Source organism: Bombina bombina, chromosome 3 (assembly GCF_027579735.1).
Source record: "Bombina bombina isolate aBomBom1 chromosome 3, aBomBom1.pri, whole genome shotgun sequence".
NCBI lineage: Eukaryota > Metazoa > Chordata > Amphibia > Anura > Bombinatoridae > Bombina > Bombina bombina.
The window spans coordinates 1178789389-1178813639 of record NC_069501.1 but is presented as its reverse complement, the minus strand read 5'-3'; the positions used below and the strand labels follow the sequence as shown (position 1 = coordinate 1178813639).

The following is a 24251-nucleotide window of genomic DNA, read 5'->3' as shown; positions in this document are numbered from 1 at the left end:
AGAGTCCACAGCTTCATTCCTTACTTGTGGGAAACATATACCCAAGCTCTAGAGGACAGTGAATGAAAACGGAATGGTAAAAAAGGAGAGGCAGGCCCTATTCTGAGGACACCACAGCCTGCAAAACCCTTTCTCCCAAAAGATGCTTCAGCCGAAGCAAAAACTTCAAATTTGTAAAATTTTGAAAAGGTAAGTAAGGAGGACCAGGTGGCCACCCTACAAATCTGCTCCATAGAAGCCTCATTCTTGAAGGCCCAAGAGGAAGCCACTGCTCTAGTTGAATGAGCCTTAATCCTCTGAGGAGGCTTATGTCCTGCTGTTTCATATGCTAAGCGAATAATGCTCCTCTACCAAAAAGATAAGGAAGTGGCCGAGGCTTTCTGCCCCTTACGCTTCCTAGAATAGACAACAAACAAAGAAAAAGTCTGTCTAAACTCCTTAGTAGCTTGAAGATAGAACTTCATGCCCCGAACCACATACAAATTATGAAGTAACCGCTCCTTTGAAGAATAAGGGTTAGGAACGATAATCTCCTGGTTGATGTTATGATCTGAAACAACCTTAGGAAGAATAAACCTAACCCAGTTGGAAGAACAGCCTTATCAGCATGGAAAACTAGGTAAGGGGGCTCACATTGCAAGGCAGCCATCTCTGCGTGCCAAAGCAATAGCCAGTAGAAAGAGACCCTTCCAAGACAGTAGTTTAATGTCAAGTCCGTGCATAGGCTCAAACAGAGCCTTCTGCAAAACCTTGAGAACAAGATTTAAACTCCAAGGAGGAGCGCTAGATCGAAATACAGGCCTGATTTTAGTCAGAGCTTGAACAAAAGACTGGACGTCTAGAAGCTCAGCGCGCCTCTTGTGTAGTAAAACAGATAAGGCCAAAATCTGTCCCTTAAGGGAGCTAGCTGAAAGGCCCTTCTCCAGACCATCCTGGAGAAAAGAAAGAATACTGGAAACCCTGACCTTATGCCAGGAAAATCCACGCTCTTCACACCAGAATACGTAGGTCCTCTACACCTTATGATAGATGCAACGAGTAACTGGCTTACAAGCTTGAATGAGAGTATCAATCACTCTCTTAGAAAAACCTTTCTTGGCTAGGACTAAGTGTTCAATCTCCACGCAGTCAGCCTCAGAAATCTAGATTTTGATGAACAAAAGGACCTTGTTCCAGCAGATCCCTGCGACAAGGTAACCTCCATGGAGGAGATGAGGACATCCCCACCAGATCCGTGAACCACATCCTCCGAGGCCACAATGGAACAATTAGAATCATTGATGCTTGCTCTTGCTTGATGCGGGCCACTACACAAGGTAGAAGTGGTAATGACGGGAAAATGTAGATCAGACTGAACCTACAAGGCACTGCTAATGCATCTATTAGCTCTGCCTGAGGATCCCTGGACCACAACCCATATATGGGTAGCTTGGAATTTAGCCGGGACGCCATGAGATCTCTCTCTGGTGTCCCCATCTGCTGCAAATCTCCGCAAACAGACTATTCCCCTATATGAAAAGCTTGTCTGCTGAGGAAATCCGCTTCCCAGTTGTCCACATCCAGAATGTGGATCGCTGACAGCGAGCAGTTGTGGGCCCCCTGATGGTTGATGTAAGCCACCAATGTTATATTGTCCGATTGGTATCCTGTGAGATGTCCATAGTTACAATCTCCCAGGAAAGTCTCAAGAAGGATGTCCCTTAGGACAGGTGATCTGGACAGAGCCACCAGGAGAGCGATTCTCTCGACCAGTTGTCCAGAGAAATCTGTTGAGACAGATCTGAATGATTGCCGTTTCACTGTCTCAGCATGCACAGCTGAAGAGGTCTGAGATGGAATCTGGCAAAGGGGATGATGTCCATGCAGGACACCATGAGTCAAATTACCTCCATACACCGAGCCACAGATGGCCTGAAGGAGGTCTGGAGGGCAAGACAATTGAAAGTTAGCTTGTAACGTCTCTGGTCTGTAAGAAATATCCTCATGGAGATGGAGTGTATTATTGTACCCAGGAAATCCACCCTGGTACAGGGAATAAGAGAACCCTTTTCTAAGTTTATCTTCCATCCATGGGATCGAAGAAGAGAAAGAAGGGCTTTCGAATGGTCCTCTGCCTGACGACAGGACGGTGCTTGAACCAAAATATCGTCTAAGTACAGCGCCACTGCAATCACTCTGGTTCTGGCCACAGTGAGCAGAGCCCCTAGAACCTTCGTAAAAACTCTTGGAGCAGTAGCTAGACCAAACAGAAGTGCAATAACCTGGAAGTGCTGGTCCAGGAATGCAAATCTTAGGAACTTGAAGTGTTCCTTGTGGATAGGGACGTGAAGGTAGGCATCCTTCAGGTCTATCGTTGTCATGAATTGTCCTTCCTGGACTAAGGAAAGAATGGACCTTATTGTCTCCATCTTGAACGAGGGGACAGCCAGGAATGTGTTTAAGCACTTTAGGTCCAGAATCAGACAAAAAGTACCCTCCTTCTTCGGTACCAAAAAAAAAAAGGTTCGAGTAGTATCCCAGACCTCTCTCTGCTGGAGGTACTGGTACAATGACCCTCAGGGTGGATAGATCTCTCACACATCCTAGAAAAGCTTCTATCTTTTCTGGCCTTGAAGACAGGTTTGATATAAGGAATCTGCCCCTGGGAGGATGAGACTTGAAGCCTATCCTGTATCCCTGAGCGATGACCTCCAGTACCCACGGGTCTTGCACGTCCCCAAACCAAGCTTCCGAAAATAGAGATAATCTGCCCCCTACCAGATCCAAGGCTGGATCAGGGGCTGCCCCTTCATGCCGACTTTGGCTCAGCAGGCTTCTTGTTCTGCTTGGATTTATTCCAGGACTGAGCAGGTTTCCAAATTCCCTCAGACTGTTTGGGCTTCGTAGAGGGCTGCTGATGTTGGGATTTGTCCGAACGAAAGGAGCAAAAACTAGGACCTTGTACCTTAGGTTTGTTCTTCTTATCCTGCGCTAAAAAGAACCCTTGCCTCCAGTAACCATGGATATGATTGAGTCTAGGCCTGGACCAAAGAGAATTTTACCCTTAAATGGAAGGGAAAGAAGTCTAGACTTCAAAGTCATGCCTGCCGACCAAGACTTCAGCCAGAGTGCCCTACGGGCTAGCACAGAAAAACCTGAAGCCTTAGCATTCAGGCAAATAATCTGCATATTTGCATCACAAATAAAAGAATTAGCTACCTTAAGGCCTTGTTTCTTTCCTGTATCGCTACAAGGGGACCTTCCACCTTGATCAATTCAGATAAGGAGTCGCATCAGTTGGTCGTCGCTCCAGCAACAGCAGCAACAGACGCTGCTGGTTGAAATAAATATCCTTTATGTTGAAACATCTTTCTTAACAGAGTTTCCAGCTTCTTATCCATGGGCTCCTTAAACAACGAACTATCCTAAAACGGGATAGTAGTGAGCTTAGCAAGCATGGAGATAGCGCCGTCCACCTTAGGAATGGAACCCCATAACTCCAATTGAGAGTCCGGAACCGGGAATAATTTCTTAAAAGAAGAAGAAAAAGAAGATCCAAGTATTTCCCATTCATTCTTAATAATATTCACCATCTTTACGGGAACCGGGAAAGTCTGTGGTACAACCCTGTCCTCGTAAACCTTATCCAATTTAGGAATACAGGGTTACTCAGGTAATTTAGGTTCTGGAACCTCTAAAGTAGCCAACACCTCCTTTAGCAGAAAACGTAAGTGTTTAATCCTAAATCTAAAGTCTGGTTCCTCTGCAGCTGGAGGTTTAGAGGCAGCAGATTCTGACCCAGAAAGAACATCCTCCGAAGTATCAGAGGTGTCTTCATCAGCGAATAATCTAGTATCCGATAAATCCAATGAAGTAGTAGATGACCCCTGGGAAGGATAGCAATATTTAACCTTTCGCTTGCGCTTAGCAGGGCAAGGTAAAGCACTAATGGCCGCAGACACTGCCGTCTGTAACTGTTCAGTAAAGTCTGGCAGTAAAAGGGCCCCTCCACGTGGAGGATTATGAGTGCTACGGGAAGCTGCATGTGCACTAGGAGATGACTGTAGGGTACGCACCTCACAGGATGGAGACTCCTCAGAGGTGGACGGCTCAGTAGTACTAAGCATATTAGCTTTCTTAGATGAAATTACTTTATCAAGGCATATGGAACATAATTGAGCAGGTGGGTACACCATGGCCTCCTCACAATATAGACAGGTATTAGATTTAGGTAGAGAGAAAGTGCCTTCTAACGCATCAGAGTCCTCCATAACTTGCGCTTATAAAAAAGGACAATAGACAAGATAAATGGCACCTTTATACCCCCAATGGCGGGGGCACTCACCACTTCCTATGACCCAGGCCCAAGAGAGAAACCGCTTCATCTCCAGAACACTGCACAGTCAGAAAGAAGAATCAGTGTGACCACACCCGGTCACGTGGTGCACCATGCAGGACCGCCCCTGCTATAGCTAAAAGTGCGCAAGCCTAAAAGGCTGCACAGCTTATCAAAACGAAATTAAAACCTGTGCGTTCCAACATCTGTCTGAGCCACATCTCACACATGTTGCAGCATAAACACAATATGTAAATTATGTGAAAAAACATCCCCCCTGTTCAATAATCCCCTTCAGGAGATATTAACCCTTGATTCCATACAGATAAAAGGAGTCACACTGTGACCCTATCTTCTTGCGTTATCATATGTGTATAAATAATGAAACAATCTTACCGTGGAACAGAAACACAGCCTCTCAAGTTTTACAGTCTTGTAGCATCGCTCCTAACATGGACTTGTGAAAAAAGCAGGCAGTGAAACTCGTCAACACTGATTGCTTAAGGAGCTGTTAATACGAGTCTAGATGGGTTCGCAGAAAGACTCTTCCTGCATCTTCAGACTCTAACATTCGTAAATGCTCTCACTGAGAGGCTGACAAAACTACTTAAAACTCCAGTCCCATTGCGAAGGTTAGAAACCCTCCAAAAGGAACTACTCCATATCTTCTGACACTTCTCTGCCAACCTCCTGTGATGAAAGGCAAAGCATGACTGAGAGATGAGGGGAGTGGGGGAGGTATTTAAGCCTTTGGCTGGGGTGTCTTTGCCTCCACCTGGTGGCCAGGATCAGTATTTCCCACAAGTAAGGAATTAAGCCATGGACTCTCCTCATATTAAGAAGGAAATATGTGTTTGAGGCTGGGACACTTACAGCTATGGCATGTGCTGGCATAAAGAGCTTGATTTATCAAGCTAGGGCGCACAGGGGTGTATACAGTGGGGCAAAAAGTATTTAGTCAGCAACCAATTGTGCAAGTTCTCCCACTTAAGAAGATGAGAGAGGCCTGTAATTGTCATCATAGGTATACCTCAACTATAAGAGACAAAATGTGGAAACAAATCCAGACAATCACATTGTCTGATTTGGAAAGAATTTATTTGCAAATTATGGTGGAAAATAAGTATTTGGTTAATATCAAAAGTTCATCTCAATACTTTGTTATATATCCTTTGTTGGCAATGACAGAGGTCAAACGTTTTCTGTAAGTCTTCACATGGTTGTCACACACTGTTGCTGGTATGTTGGCCCATTCCTGCATGCAGATCTCCTCTAGAGCAATGATGTTTTCGGGCTGTCGCTGGGCAACACAGACTTTCAACTCCCTCCAAAGGTTTTCTATGGGGTTGAGATCTGGAGACTGGCTAGGCCACTCCAGGACCTTGAAATGCTTCTTACGAAGCCACTCCTTCGTTGCCCGGGAGGTGTGTTTGGGATCATTGCCATGCTGAAAGACCCAGCCACGTTTCATCTTCAATGCCCTTGCTGATGGAAGGAGGTTTGCACTCAAAATCTCACGATACATGGCCCCATTCATTCTTTCATGTACACGGATCAGTCGTCCTGTTCCCTTTGCAGAGAAACAGCCCCAAAGCATGATGTTGCCACCCCCATGCTTCACAGTAGGTATGGTGTTCTTTGGTTGCAACTCAGCATTCTCTCGCCTCCAAACACGACGAGTTGGGTTTCTACCAAACAGTTCTACTTTAGTTTCATCTGACCATATGACATTCTCCCAATCCGCTTCTGGATCATCCAAATGCTCTCTAGCATACTTCAGATGGGCCCGGACATGTACTGGCTTAAGCAGGGGGACACGTCTGGCACTGCAGGATCTTAGTCCCTGGCGGCGTAGTGTCTTACTAATGGTAGCCTTTGTTACGTTGGTCCCAGCTCTCTGCAGGTCATTCACTAGGTCCCCCCCGTGTGGTTCTGGGATGTTTGCTCACCGTTCTTGTGATCATTTTGACCCCACGGGGTGAGATCTTGCATGGAGCCCCAGATGTATGTCGTGTATGTCTTCCATTTTCTAATTTTTGCTCCCACAGTTGATTTCTTCACACCAAGCTGCTTGCCTATTGCTGATTCAGTCTTCCCAGCCTGGTGCAGGTCTACAATTTTGTTTCTGGTGTCCTTCGACAGCTCTTTGGTCTTCACCATAGTGGAGTTTGGAGTGTGACTGTTTGAGGTTGTGGACAGGTGTCTTTTATACTGATAACAAGTTCAAACAGGCGGCATTAATACAGGTAACGAGTGGAGGACAGAGGAGCCTCTTAAAGAAGAAGATACAGGTCTGTGAGAGCCAGAAATCTTGCTTTTTTGTAGGTGACCAAATACTTATTTTCCACCATAATATGCAAATAAATTCTTTCCAAATCAGACAATGTGATTGTCTGGATTTGTTTCCACGTTTTGTCTCTCATAGTTGAGGTATACCTATGATGAAAATTACAGGCCTCTCTCATCTTCTTAAGTGGGAGAACTTGCACAATTGGTGGCTGACTAAATACTTTTTTGCCCCACTGTATATTCTCCCCTGTCCTCGACCAGCTCTCCTGTGACAAGCAGCAATCCGCTGCCGGAATTCACCATTGCACATGCGTACAACACTGCCCTGTGCACAGCCAATCACACGCAGGCAGGAGCAGCAGATGAGACCGGGGAGATTTAAATTCTCCACCAAAGAGCAGTGAACCATTTGGGGGCGAACAGCTTGATAAATTGAGCCCAAAGAGGCAGGAAATATGTTTTTGAGGCTGGAGAACTTACAGCTACGGCACATGCTGGCATAAAGAAGCCGGTGATATGTGTTTGGGGCTGTAGCACTTACAGCTATGGTATGTGCTGGTATACAGAGGAGGGCGATATGTGTTTGGGGCTGTAGTACTTGTAGATACACTATTTTCCTATGCCTGTATAAACTAAAAAATGTCGACTGTTTTTTTTGTATGTCTTTTTTTGTAATACCTTCTCAACATTTATGAGGTGTTCCGAATAAGGGTCTGAGGTGTCCTGAAATAGGATCTGGGAAATCTGGTTACCTTATTATTTTGTACATTATATTTTTTGCTGTTTATGACCTCCAAAACGTTTCTGTGTACAACCCTTAACATACTAGTGACTGTAGCTGAAGCCTCTTCTGCTCACACTTATCTCATTTCTCCCTTAAAGGAAGACAAGGTGGATAAGGCGAAAGATAGACGCTGGCAACAAACTCAGTTTTTCATAGAATCCACATTCCATTTCTACTCAAACCAAATCCAAATGTTTACTCTTATTAAAACTGATCAAGGAATCAGATTATATGTTATATTTTACCTCGTTAATGGTGAATGGGCAAAATACCTCATTTGATTATATGTTATAAGGTTTAATTCTGTTTAGACATGAGAAGAAACTTATGATCCTACATTATCAACATATATCATGGTTTCCCTACAACAGGCTAATAATATGATATCACACAGTAGATATTACCACTCATCCAACATAGTCCTAAATATCTGGCAGGTTAGTGGGTTATAGGGTCTGGAGTTAGAAAAACATGATCTAAATATTATACCTTGTTTATAAGGTAATAACAATAAGGAAAATAATTTTAATCATGCTAAATTACCAAAACTAATGCATACTTACATTTTATTCAGTTGTGTGTATATATATATATATATATATATATATATACACACACATATATATATATATATATATATATATAACACACAACTGAATAAAAAGTAATACATAATATATATATACATAATATATATATATATATATATATATATATATATATATATATATATATATATATATATAGTAACCTTACATCTAATCGTTAATATATTTACCTCTTTTTCAGGTATAAAGGCACTTGGTCCTCTTGCAGGTTGAGGAATTAGGATTTTCTTATCCTAAAATAAAATGGACAGAATGACTTATAAAAATTAAGAAAATAAAGGGTCGATATTAATATTCTAATTAGTTACTAAATTAGTCTACTAGATTTAAGACCTAATTATGTCTTACAATTACTGCAGCGGCCAGAGTGTAGTTTTTTGGTGTAATGATTGACAGGGAGGAGAATTATTTTATATTAAAAGAAAGTAAATAAAAATATGAAATTCATGTAAAACTGCGGTAGTCACATGCAGCACTACAGTAATTAACTATGTTGAACATCTGCTATTTCACATCTAGAAAAATAATTTAATTTTGTGAAGATTTACTAAAACACACATTTTACAACAGGCATATGATTGACACTCTAGTGATTGCAATAAGTTATCTTATATATGTCCTTTGCTCTTTAGACATACTATTGTTGCTACATCATGTGTATATATATATATATATATACACATATATATATATATATATATATATATACATATATATACATATACATATACATACCCCCCAACTGTCCCGATTTTCGCGGGATAGTCCCGATTTTAGGGGTCTATCCCCCTGTTCCGGGTTGCTAGCCATCTGTCCCGATTTGCCCTAGGCATTAAAAAATTAAATTCTATTGGGCCCATATTCAGAAGCAGCTGGCTTTGCTCTCACATGGTTATATACCTGTTAGATTCCCTGTGGAAAAGGAATGGTGTGTGGGTTAAGTAGGAGTAAGAAGGCTGTATACACTCTGACCACGGGTAATGGTGACCTCTCTAACCTACCTCTGGTAGTGATGATGTCTAACTCCTGATGATAATAGTAACATGCCTTCAGTTTTATCCAATGAGCAATGCTAATACCAGGGTAACGAACAGTGGCAGCCGCAGACTGCCAGCTAATGTGCTTGCCAACCCCAGGACCACATACAATGAATTACAGATACCCATATGTGATGTAGTGTGTGTGTCTATCTGTATCCATAACTGTGTGTGTGTATCTGTATGTATAAGTGTGTATCTGCATGTATAAGTGTATGCCTGCATGTATAAGTGTATGCTATGTAGTGTGTGTGTGTCTGCATGTATAAGTGTATACTATGTAGTGGCTGTGTATCTGCATGTATAAGTGTATGCTATGTAATGTGTGTGTATCTGCATGTATAAGTGTATACTATGTAGTGTGTGTGTATCTGCATGTATAAGTGTATACTATGTAGTGTCTGTGTATCTGCCTGTATAAGTGTATGCTATGTAGTGTGTGTGTGTGTGTGTGTATCTGCATGTGTAAGTGTATGCTATGTAGTGTGTGTGTATCTGCATGTGTAAGTGTATGCTATGTAGTGTGTGTGTATCTGCATGTATAAGTGTATGCTATGTAGTGTGTGTGTATCTGCATTTATAAGTGTATGCTATATAGTGTGTATCTGCATGTATAAGTGTATGATATGTAGTGTATGTGTATCTGCATGTGTAAGTGTATGCTATGTAGTGTGCTACTGTGCATTTTTGCTGACTTTAAAGGCCAGACTCTAGAATATTAATGGGGAATGCAGAGAGCAGTTTTAAAGAATTTATTATTAAATGTCCAATTAAGAGAAAAATATTTAGCAATGTCTTTGCAAAGGCTAATTAAATACATAGCTCACATAGCCATACCAGTGGTTTGAGCTTGTGTTTGATTTGCTGCCTAAGTATATTAAAATATATGACTTTATTTAGAATTTTATTTATATTACTTTGGTCTTATGATTTTTTAAGCCCCGCCCACCATATTTAAAAAAAATTGGCGGGGGGGGGGGGGGCGGGTGTCCCTCTTTTTAATTTTGAAATGTTGGGAGGTATGGGTATATATATATATATATATATATATATATATATATATATATATATATATATATATATATATATATATATATATATACACATACATACATACACACACACACATATACACACAAACACAATTATATATAAGTATAGATATATACAGCACACACACACATAAGTATATACAAGTATAGATATATATATACATATACATATATATATATATATATATATATATATATATATATATATATATATATATATATATATATATAGGGATATCCATTTAAAAATGCATAGAACATACTCTGCTATGTGCAGAACATTGGAATCTGAAATATTTACAGTAAATACAAAGTCAAACACTTTATTAAATAAGAATATTGCATAAATATGATTTTTCAATGTTTCATCTACTTGACTACAAAGGGCTCCAATTCACTTATTTATATGTATAAATATGTATTTATGTGTTTATATTTAGACATGTATGTGTCTCTGTGTTAAAGCCCTTTGTAGTTCTTTTATTTCTAACACCTGAGCTCTTATAACATTTTATTGCAATTTTTTTAATAATTTTTTTTAGATGTTAGTGTTATTATGAGTGTAACTGTACTTTGCAATGTATTTTTTATGTTTTTGTTTACTTTTTATTGGAGCATAACAGTTAACCAGCGCTCTAAAGTTGCTGCAATCATTCTAGAGTAAATCACGATTGCGCTCATGCGTTTGCATTTACTTTCAACTTCAAGGTATAGCTGGTGAGCCAATCAGAATCAGACAAACGTGCATTTGCTCCAATCATTGGCCTTATTCTTATCTGGTGCAGAATAGGACTTTTTCCAGTAATACCACATTACCTACATCTTTAACCATTCTGAACAAATGAAACACATACAGTATACAACAAAAAGGAGTACACTTCTGTGCAATATAACAAATATCAAATGATTCAAAATTGTATCACCTCTCAATCATTGCAATATTTCTAAGTTGACAAGTAGAGTAATTGCTCTTATGAATAGTCAAAAACAAATACTTTAGAAATACTATATTGAAAATACAGGCCCAAAGTAGGAACTCAAACGTGAATACACCTGTGATCACTGACACACAAATTAGATCATTGAAACAAAATGAAGTGCACCAGTGATTTCCAAATAGTGTAATTGCATGAACATGTTTATAAAATGACTTGTGAACACCATAACGTTCTCAAGTTTGGACCTATGGGCTGTGTCTATCGGCATGTCTGCATCTTAGCTCCACATGGAAAAGAAATGATATGTGAATTGAAAATTCTGATTGTGAGACTTCATAAAGATGGAAAGGGTACAGGAAGAGCAGTGACCAACTAAAAATCAGTCGTAACACAGTTGCAGCAGTAATCAGGAGGTATAGAACAAGCCATAGTATCACTAATAAGAGCAACCAAAAATAACACCACGGACAGTGCGATACTTGCACAATCTAGCTCTGACAAACAGATTGGTAAGTGCTTCAGACTTGGCTCAGAGGTTGTCAATAGAGTTTCTGAGGCAGCTCAAGACAGTGACATTGCATAATGTCAACCTCTATGGATGGCGTCCAAGACAAACAACCCTTGCTTGGTTATTGGCACAAAACTGCAAGATTAAAGGGACAGTATACACCAATATTCATATAACTACATGAATTAGACACTACTATAAAGAAAAATATGGACAGATATTGATCTAAAAATCCAGTAGAAAACTTTTTTAAAACTTACTTAGAAGCTTACAGTTTAGCACGGTTGTTGAGGTTAGGCTGGGACCCAGTGAAAGGGGTTGGGAAAGCAAGAAGATCAGACCCCCCCCCCCCACTTCCCTGCATATGAAAAAACCAATTACACAAACAGGAGCCAGCAGGAAGGAGTCTGTAAACGCGCCTATACATCTGAAACTTGGGGCTTGGTTAGAAGTCTGAAAATCAGCACAATCTTATTAAAAGAAATAAGCAACTTATACATTGTTACAAAAACACTCTCAGATGGGCTATAAAAATGGATCATCTACAGAACATGTATGCAGAGAAAAATCTAGCGTACAATCTCCCTTTAAATTTTGCTACACAGCAACAAAAGAAACCTGATGAATATTGGGAGCACATTCTTTGGTCAGATGGGGCTAAGATAAATTTGTTCAGCTCAGATAGGGTCCAGCATGTTTGACGTGAATCTGGCCAGGATTATGCCAGTGATTGCATTGTCCCAACAGTGAAGCACTGAGGTGGGAATGTGATGATATTGGGGCTGCATGAGTGCAAAAGAGGTTAGGGAGATGACATTTATAGATGGCACCATGAATACCTGTGGATATACTAAAATAGCGTCTGACAAGATGACTCCCAGTCTCCAGAAGATGAGTATTCTAGCATGAGAACAATCCAAATCACAAAAGACTTTGTAAAGAAAAAAAAAGTGAAAACTATGGCCTGGCTAAGTATGTTGCCTGACTTGAATCCAATAGAACAGCGTTGGTGTATTTTTAAATGAACGGTAGAGCAACACAACCCCTACAACAAAGAGGAGTTGAAAAAAAAAATGTCTCTGAAGAATTGCAGAGCATCTCTCCAGCAATGTTTGCAACACTGGTATCCTTTATGCCAAAGAGGAATGAGTCTGTTATCAAAAATACAGGTGGGTGTACGAAGTATGAAAAAATAAAAGATTTGAATCTCAGTAATGACTCTTAACGCATTGAGTTTTTATTGTGGGGCCTGTATTTTTAATATAGAAAATCTAACAAATCTAACTTGTTCTCTTTTAAATTTTAAATAAGAACAACTACTGCTTAACTTAGAAGCAATGCAATTACTAATATAAGGTGATACCATTTTTACATTTTTACATCATTTGACATTTAAGTGATATTGCACAAGGGTGTACTCATTTCTGTTGGATAATGTAATGTATTTTTTAAACTAGAATGCTCCTTTAATGTAAATATAACATATTGCCTTGCTGTACAGACATAGCAAACTCATTATATAGAGGTAGGGACAAAATGCGCATACAGATGAACCACAAAGCAGCACCTGACTACGTGTTATAAGAGGCTACCTGTGACCTGGGATACCCTTAATGAGTTAGGCAGGCATCTGATCACGTAACTGGTTTCTGATAAGGTTTTACAGTTTGTGGTATATGAGCACCTGTTAGATACAAGCTTTACAAACTTAAGTTGGAGGGGTTTTTACACAATAACTTGAAAGGTTATCTATTTGCTGACAGATTTTGCTGAGAACAAAGGTCTAGCCACCACTGCGATAATGAGAGACATTTAAAAAAAACCTCACTGATTACAATTGAATAGAAGTGTATATACACATCATGGCACATACACCACATTGTATATTCCTTATTTCAAAAGAAATATAACCTTCAGAATCAGACTGCAAAACATTTGTAAAAAAAAAAAATTAAAAATTTAAAGACATCAACTTAATAGTATTACTAGAAGTGATGTGACAAACATTAAAAAAAAAAATACTAGCATATCTAGAACCATAACACCCACTTAAAAATATTTTTATTATTATAGGGGCATAAAAGTGTGTGGGAGGGGGAAATTTTGTGTTTCACATTTGCAGATGGCTTAAATCTATAATTGAATTGCACTCAAGCGATCAAGGCTACTTTCAACTTGTAATACCATCGCAAACGAACGCGAAAACCTGATATCGGGTGCAAACGTTTGCTCCAATCATAATCTGGCTTTTTATGTCCATTTAAATCACTTACATTTAGATTTTTTTTTAAAAATGTAAGTGCATGCCTAGAATCGACCTTTGCAAGAAATGGAAAGAAGTAATGCTATGGAAGAACACATCCAATATCAGATTTGCAAACATCTCAACCAAACTTTGCTTTCTATTTTGGAAGAATGATTTCCTAATCACTTATGTGAGCAAACATTGCCCACACCACAAAACATAGACAATTGAATGCGTGAACAACAGCTGTGATCAGTATCAACTTATTGACGGCGGTTTTACTGGCTGGTACTTCAAAGATTTGGCACTAGTCAAGATTTAATATAAGTTTATAAGCAAAATCATAATGAACACCTGCTATTATTTTCCTTTCCATGATGAGAACATATTAAATTACCACTACAGTATTGAAGGGAATATTGAAATTAATGTCTTACATAATCTTATATAATTACAGTATTAGGGATGGGCGAATGTTTTGCAACATTTGAAAAATTAAACAAATTTTAACACATTTGTTTTGAATTTAGATTGTTTGTAGAAATTCTAACATTCATTTAACGTAATAGTATTTTAAATGCAATCTTTAAGTTTAATATTCTAATTATGCAAAATTAAAATTTAAAACAATTCTAATCAATATATTTGTAATAGTATTTTTAATGCTCTCTTTAAATGTAATATTTGAATAAAGCAATATTTGAAATAGAAAACACAATTTATGCTTACCTGATAAATTTATTTCTCTTGTGGTGTATCCAGTCCACGGATCATCCATTACTTGTGGGATATTCTCATTCCCAACAGGAAGTTGCAAGAGGACACCCACAGCAGAGCTGTAATATAGCCCCTCCCCTAACTGTCATAGCCAGTCATTCGACCAAAAACAAGCAGAGAAAGGAGGAACCATAGGGTGTAGTGGTTACTGTAGTTTAAATTTAAAAATTACCTGCCTTAAAATGACAGGGCGGGCCGTGGACTGGATACACCACAAGAGAAATAAATTTATCAGGTAAGCATAAATTGTGTTTTCTCTTGTAAGGTGTATCCAGTCCACGGATCATCCATTACTTGTGGGATACCAATACCAAAGCTAAAGTACACGGATGAAGGGAGGGACAAGGCAGGAACTTAAATGGAAGGAACCACTGCCTGTAAAACCTCTCTCCCAAATATAGCCTCCGAAGAAGCAAAAGTATCAAATTTGTAAAATTTTGAAAAAGTATGAAGCGAAGACCAAGTCGCCGCCTTGCAAATCTGTTCAACAGAAGCCTCATTTTTAAAGGCCCAAGTGGAAGCCACAGCTCTAGTGGAATGAGCTGTAATCCTTTCAGGAGGCTGCTGTCCAGCAGTCTGATAGGCTAAGCGGATTAAGCTTCTTAGCCAAAAAGAAAAAGAGGTTGCCAAAGCCTTTTGACCTCTCCTCTGTCCAGAGTAGACAACAAACAAAGCAGATGTTTGACGAAAATCTTTAGTAGCTTGTAAGTAAAACTTTAAAGCACAGACCACGTCCAGATTGTGTAACACAAGGATGGAACCACAATCTCTTGATTGATATTCTTGTTAGATACCACCTTAGGTAAGAACCCAGGTTTGGTACGCAGGACTACCTTATCCGTATGAAAAATCAGATAAGGAGAATCACATTGTAAGGCAGATAGCTCAGAGACTCTACGAGCCGAGGAAATAGCTACCAAAAAAAAAAAAAAGAACAAGATAAAAGTTTGACATCTATGGAATGAAGAGGTTCAAACGGAACTCCTTGAAGAACCTTAAGAACCAAGTTTAAGCTCCATGGTGGAGCAACAGGTTTAAACACAGGCTTGATTCAAACTAAAGCCTGACAAAATGCCTGAACGTCTGGAACATCTGCCAGACGCTAGTGCAAAAGAATAGACAGAGCAAAAATCTGTCCCTTTAAGAAACTAGCTGACAATCCTTTTTCCAAACCTTCTTGGAGAAAAGATAAAATCCTAGGAATCCTGACCTTACTCCATGAGTAACCCTTGGATTCACACCAATAAAGATATCTACGCCATACCTTATGGTAAATTTTCCTGGTGACAGGCTTTCGTGCCTGTATTAAGGTATCAATAACTGACTCAGAGAAGCCACGCTTTGATAAAATCAAGCATTCAATCTCCAGGCAGTCAGCCTCAGACAAATTAGATTTGGATGGTTGAAAGGACCCTGAAGTAGAAGGTCCTGTCTCAGAGGCAGAGACCATGGTGGAAAGGATGACATGTCCACTAGATCTGCATACCAGGTCCTGCGTGGCCATGCAGGTGCTATCAGAATCACTGATGCTCTCTCCTGCTTGATCTTGGCAATCAGTCGAGGGAGCAGAGGAAACGGTGGAAACACATAAGCCAGGTTGAAAGACCAGGGCGCTGCTAGAGTATCTATCAGTGTCGCCTTGGGATCCCTGGACCTGGATCCGAAACACGGAAGCTTGGCGTTCTGGCGAGACGCCATGAGATCCAGTTCTGGTTTGCCCCAACGGAGAATCAGTTGTGCAAATACCTCCGGATGGAGTTCCCACTCTCCCGGATGAAAAGTCTGACGACTTAGAAAATCCGCCTCCCAGTGCTCTACACCTGGGATATGGATAGCTGATAGGTGGCAAGAGTGAATCTCTGCCCAGTGAATTATTTTAGAAACTTCTAACATCTCTAGGGAACTTCTTGTTCCCCCTCGATGGTTGATGTAAGCTACAGTCGTGATGTTGACCGACTGAAATCTGATGTACCTCAGAGTTGCTAACTGAGGCCAAACCTGAAGAGCCTTGAATATCGCTCTTAGTTCCAGAATATTTATTGGAAGGAGAGACTCCTCCTGAGTCCACGATCCCTGAGCCTTCAGGGAGTTCCAGACTGCACCCCAACCTAGAAGGCTGGCATTTGTTGTTACAATAGTCCAATCTGGCCTGCGAAGGTCATACCTTTGGACAGATGGACCCGAGATAGCCACCAGGGAAGAGGATCCCTGGTCTCTTGGTCCAGATTCAGTTGAGGGGCCAAATCTGTGTAATCCCCGCTCCACTGACTGAGCCTGCATAGTTGCAGCGGTCTGAGATGTAAGCGTGCAAACGGCACTATGTCCATTGCCGCTACCATTAAGCCGATTACTTCTATACACTGAGCCACCAAAGGGCGCGGAATGGAATGAAGAACCCGACAGGAATTTAGAAGCTTTGATAACCTGGACTCCGTCAAGGCAAACTTGAGAAACCGATGATGATCTTTGTGTATCGGAATGTGAAGATAAGCATCCTTTAGATCCACTGTAGTCATATATTGACCCTCCTGGATCAGTGGTAGGATGGTACGAATAGTTTCCATCTTGAACGACGGAACTTTGAGGAATTTGTTTAAGATCTTTAGATCCAAAATCGGTCTGAAGGTTCCCTCTTTTTTGGGAACCACAAACAGATTTGAGTAAAAACCCTGTTCCTGTTCCTTCTTTGGAACTGGATGGATCACTCCCATAACTAGGAGGTCTCGTACACAGTGTAAGAATGCCTCACTCTTTATCTGGTTTGAAGATAATTGTGAAAGGTGAAATCTCCCTTTTGGGGGGGAAGCTTTGAAGTCCAGAAGATATGCCTGGGATATAATTTCCAACGCCCAGGGATCCTGAACATCTCTTGCCCACGCCTGGGCGAAGAGTGAAAGTCTGCCCCCTACTAGATCCGTTACCGGATAGGGGGTCGTTCCTTCATGCTGTCTTAGAGGCAGCAGCAGGCTTTTTGACCTGCTTACCTTTTTTCCAGGTCTGGTTTGGTCTCCAGACCGTCTTGGATTGAGCAAAAGTTCCCTCTTGTTTATTATTAGAGGAAGTTGATGCCGCACCTGCCTTGAAGTTTTGAAAGGCACGAAAATTAGACTGTTTGGCCCTAGATTTGGACCTGTCCTGAGGAAGGGCACAACCTTTTCCTCCCATGATATCAGCAATAATCTCCTTCAAACCAGGCCCGAATAGGGTCTGCCCCTTGAAGGGAATGTTAAGTAGCTTAGATTTTAAAGTCAAGTCAGCTGACCATGATTTAAGCCATAGCGCTCTGCGCGCCTGTATAGCAAAACCAGAATTGTTAGCCGTTTGTTTATTCAAATGAACAATGGCATCAGAAATAAAAGAATTGGCTAGCTTAAGTGCTCTAAGTTTGCCAAGTATGTCATCCAATGGAGTCTCTACCTGTAAAGCCTCTTCCAGAGACTCAAACCAGTACGCCGCAGCAGCAGTGACAGGGGCAGTGCATGCAATGGGCTGTAGGATAAAACCTTGTTGAATAAATATTTTCTTAAGGTAACCTTCTAATTTTTTATCCATTGGCTCTAAAAAAGCACAACTGTCCTCGACAGGGATAGTAGTATGCTTTGCTAGAGTAGAAACTGCTCCCTCCACCTTAGGGACTGTCTGCCATAAGTCCCGTGTGGTGGCGTCTATTGGAAAACATTTTTCTAAAAATAGGAGGGGAAGAGAACGGCACACCTGGTCTATCCCATTCCTTATTAATAATTTCTGTAAACCTTTTAGGTATTGGAAAAACATCAGTACACACCGGCACTGCAAAGCATTTATCCAGTCTACAAAATTTCTCTGGCACTGCAATGGTATCACAGTCATTCAGAGCAGCTAAAACCTCCCTAAGTAACACGCGGAGGTGTTCAAGCTTAAATTTAAATGTAGAAATATTAGAATCAGGTATCTTTCCTGAGTCATTAACATCACCCACTGACTGAAGCTCTCCTTCCTCAGCTTCTGCATATTGTGAGGCAGTATCAGACATGGTTCTTAAAGCGTCAGTATGCTCTGCATTTTGTCTCACCCCAGAGCTATCTCGCTAACCTCTAAGTTCAGGTAGTCTGGCTAATACCGCTGACAGTGTATTATCCATGACTGCCGCCATGTCTTGTAAAGTAAACGCTATGGGCGCCCTAGATGTACTTGGCTCCATTTGGGCGTGAGTCCCTTGGGCGGTAGTCAAAGGGTCTGACACGTGGGGAGAGTTAGTCGGCATAACTTTCCCCTCGTCAGATTCCTCTGGTGATAATTTTTTTAAAAACAGAATATTATCTTTATTGCATAAAATGAAATCAGTACATTTGGTACACATTCTAAGAGGGGGTTCCACCATGGCTTTTAAACCTAATGAACAAGTAGTTTCTTCTATGTCAGACATGTTTATACAGACTAGCAATGAGACTAGCAAGCTTGGAAAACACTTTAAATTAAGTTAACAAGCAAATATAAAAAACGGTACTATGCCTTTAAGAGAAACAAATTTTGTCAGAATTTGAAAAACAGTGAAAAAATGCAGTAAATCAAACGAAATTTTTACAGTGTATGTAATAGGCTAGCAGAGCATTGCATCCACTTGCAAATGGATGATTAAAGGGATACTAACCCATCATTTTTTCTTTCATGATTCAGATAGAGCATGCAATTTTAAGCAACTTTCTAATTTACTCCTATTATCAATTTTTCTTTGTTCTCATGTTATCTTGATTTGAAAAAGCACTAATAAAAGGTTAGGAGCCGGCCCATTTTTTAGTTCAGCACCTGGGTAGAGCTGCTGATTGGTTTGCTACATTTAGCCACAAATCAGCAAGTTCTACCCATGTGCTGAACAAAAAATGGTCTGGCTCTAAAGCTTCCAGTATTGCTTTTTCAAATCAAGATAGCAAGAGAACAAAGAAAAATTGATAATAGGAGTAAATTAGAAAGGTGCTTAAAATCTCATGCTCTATCTGAATCATGAAATAAAAAAATTGGGTTTAGTATCCCTTTAACCCCTTAGTTCAAAAAACGGATCCAAAAAAACGAAATAGACGTTTTTGTTTTTTTTACAGTCACAACCAACTGCCACAGCAAGCTGTGGTCCTACCTTCCCCAATAAACGACTTTGGAAAGCCTTTGAGCCCTTTAGAGATGTCCTATAGCATACAGGGGACTCCTGAGGGAAGCTGGATGTCACAGTTTGTAATTTTAACTGCACCAACTGTATCTTTTATACTATAACAGTGGAAAGCCTCAGTAAAACTGTTTCTAGTCAAAATTTAAGCCAGCCATGTGGAAAAAACTAGGCCCCAATAAAGTTTTATCACCAATGCATATATAAAAACGATTAAACATGCCAGCAAACGTTTATATTGCAATATCATAAGGGTATTACCCCTGGGAGTAAGCATGATACCAGTCGTTATTAAATCACTGTATTCAGGCTTAACTTACATTAATCCGGTATCAGCAGCATTTTCTAGTGTTTTCCATCTCTAGAAAAAATTATAACTGCACATACCTGATAGCAGAATAAACTGCACGCCATTCTCTCGCTGAAGTTACCTCATCTGTGTAATCCCCTCAGACATATGTGAGAATAGCAATGGATCTTAGTTACAACCTGCTAAGATCATAGAAACCTCAGGCAGATTCTTCTTCTATTTACTGCCTGAGATAAAATAGCACAACTCCGGTACTATTTAAAAATAACAAACTTTTGATTGAAGAAAATAAACTAACTATATTTAACCACTCTCTCCTACAACATCCTAGCTTGTTGAGAGTTGCAAGAGAATGACTGGCTATGACAGTTAGGGGAGGAGCTATATTACAGCTCTGCTGTGGGTGTCCTCTTGCAACTTCCTGTTGGGAATGAGAATATCCCACAAGTAATGGATGATCTGTGGACTGGATACACCTTACAAGAGAAATGTTTTATATTATATTATTCAATTTACTATATTCTCTCCCACACAAACTATTGAGCTCCTGAATAGTATTTATTAAATTGAATGTTATATTCTAAATTTCAAATGTGGATATTCAATCTAATTATGAAAATCGGAAATAACATACGTTTAACTAATTTTAAGGGGTTTTCATCCTTCTCAGCATAAATTTGTCCAAAATTAAGGTCCACATGACTATTAGTTCGGCCAAACAAATTGTACTTTTGACACGTTTGCCTATCCCTAATTACATGTAATGGTTTTGGAATTAAATAAAAGATGTTTTTTATTATTATTATTTTTTTTTTCAAATTGAGACACAGTATAAAAGCAATTATATACTGTATTAGATCACCAAAGCTTAGAATTCTAATAGAATATTAACATTATCTAATTTGTTAGGGAATATAATATTTGCATTACTGGATCTAGATAACTATGAGGCCGATCACAGTCTTTTAGAAAAGCTTTTCAAGTGATTTTTCAACAGAAAAATTATCATTAAATTCTATGGTGAGTTTGAAGATAAATCATTAGATAAGCTTATCTACAGGATTGCAATCGACCACTTTGTGTTTTATTCCCACAGAAGGGTTAAACACAGAGGTAAAGACCTGGTCATGAGCTGCATGTCTGACAGCAACTAAGCAGAGCATGGCCACACAGACAATCAGGAAAGGCAGTCTACTTTAGGAGCTGGAAGGCTTGAAGATAACAATCATGACTTTACTTATGTGTTTACCCTATGCAGTGAAGAGGGGGTAAAGGCATGTAATTCTTGCATTAGAATGTGAAGTGATGCATAAGCTATAACATATTTAAAGGGACACTGAACCCAAATGTTTTCTTTCGTGATTCATATAGAGCATGCAATTTTAAATAACTTTCTAATTTACTCCTATTATCAATTTTTCTTCGTTCTCTTGCTTTCTTTATTTTAAAAAGAAGGCATCAGAACCATGGAAAGCACTTGTTTATTTATAGGTAAATTTACCCACAAAACAGCAAGAACAACACAGTGGGTTCACCAAAAATGGGCCGGCATCTAAACTTACATTCTTGCATTTCAAATTAAGATACCAAGAAAATGAAAAGAATTTGATAATAGGAGTAAATTAGAAAGTTGCTTAAAATTGCATGCTCTATCTGAATCACAATAGAACAAAAAATTGGGTTCAGTGTCACTTTAAGGGACATTGTACACTTTTATATATACATACACACACACACACACACACACACACTCACACATATATAGTAGATATATATAAATTTAGGATAAATCAGTCTGCTATTCTATTTTACTGCATATCTTGAACTCTGCTGTGAACTGCTTTTTATTTGCCGTAGCAATTGGAAAAAAACTTTTTAACTTAGACTGTGGGTCTGTTGACCGTGAATATCTATACCTTTCGATTAATGTGAGTAGTTAAACTCTCAATAAATATACCAGTTTGTTTCCAGAAATCAGGGTTGCACTATTATTTCTTCTCTGTTTTACATGCAAATGGCCATATGAAGAAAAAAAAAAGAAACCAGCGGGGTCCTGTATTTGTAACTTGCATCAGTGGAAGCTGGAATAAGACTCTCCCTACACTGTGCGATACTTGCCTCATATCGATTGGGGATAAGGAGTGTAAGTAGACACCCTATGGGGTTATCCTTTTCCGGTAATAATCAGCATATTTTTAAACATTTCAATATCTATAACATTCTGGGCATTGCCATCTTCTGATATTTTTATTATTAGAAGAAGAAATATATATATATAACCGTAGTTAATTACAACTATTGGAATTATTTGAACACATTTTTTACCCCCTTCTTTATACATACTGGGGTATTACCCAATAAATTAACGGATCTTTAAATAGATACCCTCTTCTATCATTTGTGCAGACAGTTTAGTGTGCCCTCTAGTTTCTATCACCCTCTCTTTCTTTTGCACTTTTTCCATATCATAGCCAAAGTATTTAGGGATACTTCGGCTCTGATAGATAGATTTAGGCAGCATATAAGTTAACTGTAGATTTCTTTGGGCTCTGTACTGTGCTCTTTGTTTTTATAAATTTAAAATCTTTCCCTAATTGGATTTAACAGAGATTAGTAATTGAAAAACAATGGTGATTTTGCCAACACTATAGTTAGCAGTTTTTGCTCAAGTAACACATCCTGATTGGCTCTTCCAAATACGGCAAATGAAGGTTAAAGTTTGATTATTTAAAAAAAGAAACATAAAAACAAACATAAAAACATTTTCAAACTTATGTAGTATATTCATTTATTGCAAGACTACTGAAAAACAAAATACAAAATGACAAGCTGTTTACTGTCTCTTTAAAGGGACAGTCAACACCAGAATTTTTGTTGTTTAAAAAGAAAGATAATCCCTTTATTACCCATTCCCCAGTTTTTCATAACCAACACTGTTATAGAAATACACTTTTTACCTCTGTGATTACCTTGTATCTAAGCCTCAGCAAACTGCCCCCTTATTTCAGTTCTTTTGAAAGACAATCAGTGCTGTCTCCAGGGTAACTTCACGTGCATGAGCTCAATGTTATCTATATGAAACACATGAACTAATGCCCTCTAGTGGTCAAAATGCATTTAGATTAGAGGCAGTCTTCAATGTCTAAGAAATTAGCATATGAACCTCCTAGAATTAGCTTCCAACTAAGAATACAAAAAGAACAAAGCAAAATTGGTGATAAAAGCAAATTAGAAAGTTTTTTAAAATTACATTCCCTATTTAAATCATGAAAGTGTTTTTTGGACTTGACTGTCCCTTTAAGCAAGCAATATGAATACCTCAAATTGTTAGGGGAAGGCAAATTAGCCAACAAACCCTATACCAGTTCACCAAGGTATTAATGTTAGTGCTACAAAGAACAGTAAGTTCTGGTTACAGCATGCTTTTATAATAATACAAATAAATAAAGAGAAGCTAGGCAGATGTAAAAGCTTTCAGGATCTATACAACAATCAGAAGCATGAGAGCATTGACCTTGGCTTGTGAAATCATAAAGATAAAGCTCAGTGCTTCTGGGAGCAATATATCTACAGTAATTGCTAAACTGCTTGGGTTATGTGAGGCATACTTATATTACCCCTTTCAAAAAGAAAAAAAAATTCCAACAAATTTATGAGCTCCAGCAACCAGATAACCAAAATATTTATATTATTGTGTCAGGAGAGAGAGGGCACAGTTGGGTTGCAAACTAGGAATGTGTGTGCTTTTAAGGTTTTAATAAGAATTACACACTTTCAACATTTTTGAAAATTAGTTGCATTTCATTCTGCAGTATAAAAATATTTTTGAACAGCTGTTGCAGTTGCTTTCAAGAAAAGTTCTCAGTTGCTCTATTCTTAATACTTATGTCCAAATATTGATTGAGGGATGAGCTCTGTCTGTACTGAAAGACAAGTTCACAGAGGCAAATTGGAACTATACTTTCCTAAATCTATAAATAACTTTGAAACTGAATATATATTTCTGGGTTTGCTGAGAATGCCCGATACCTTGCAGTTTTAAAAATAGGTGTAATTATATGTTTAAGAAATCACTACTGTCAAAATATCACTATGTTTCACAACAAAAATCATTTTTTATTTTTTTTAAAAAAACTGCCTAAAACAAATTTGCCAGTAATGCCTATTTTCCCAGGAGAGTCCCCGTTTTTGACCTCTTGTCCCGTGCTTGAAGTGTCCCGGGACAGTCTCTGGATAAATATGCCCTTAGGT

At 39.0% G+C, this 24251-nt stretch overlaps 1 protein-coding gene across 2 annotated transcripts in view; it reads right to left on the bottom strand.

Annotated features, from left to right (window-relative positions):
• SESN3 (sestrin 3) overlaps window positions 1–24251 on the bottom strand; it is a 243646-nt gene that overhangs the window by 120623 nt on the left and 98772 nt on the right. The window contains exon 2 of one of the 2 annotated variants that reach the window (XM_053708601.1): window positions 8167–8229. The exons of the other annotated variant lie outside the window; for it this stretch is intronic. Coding sequence (XP_053564576.1) covers window positions 8167–8229 — 63 coding nt within the window. The remainder of the gene's footprint in view (window positions 1–8166; window positions 8230–24251) is intronic. 2 annotated transcript variants of the gene reach the window in all.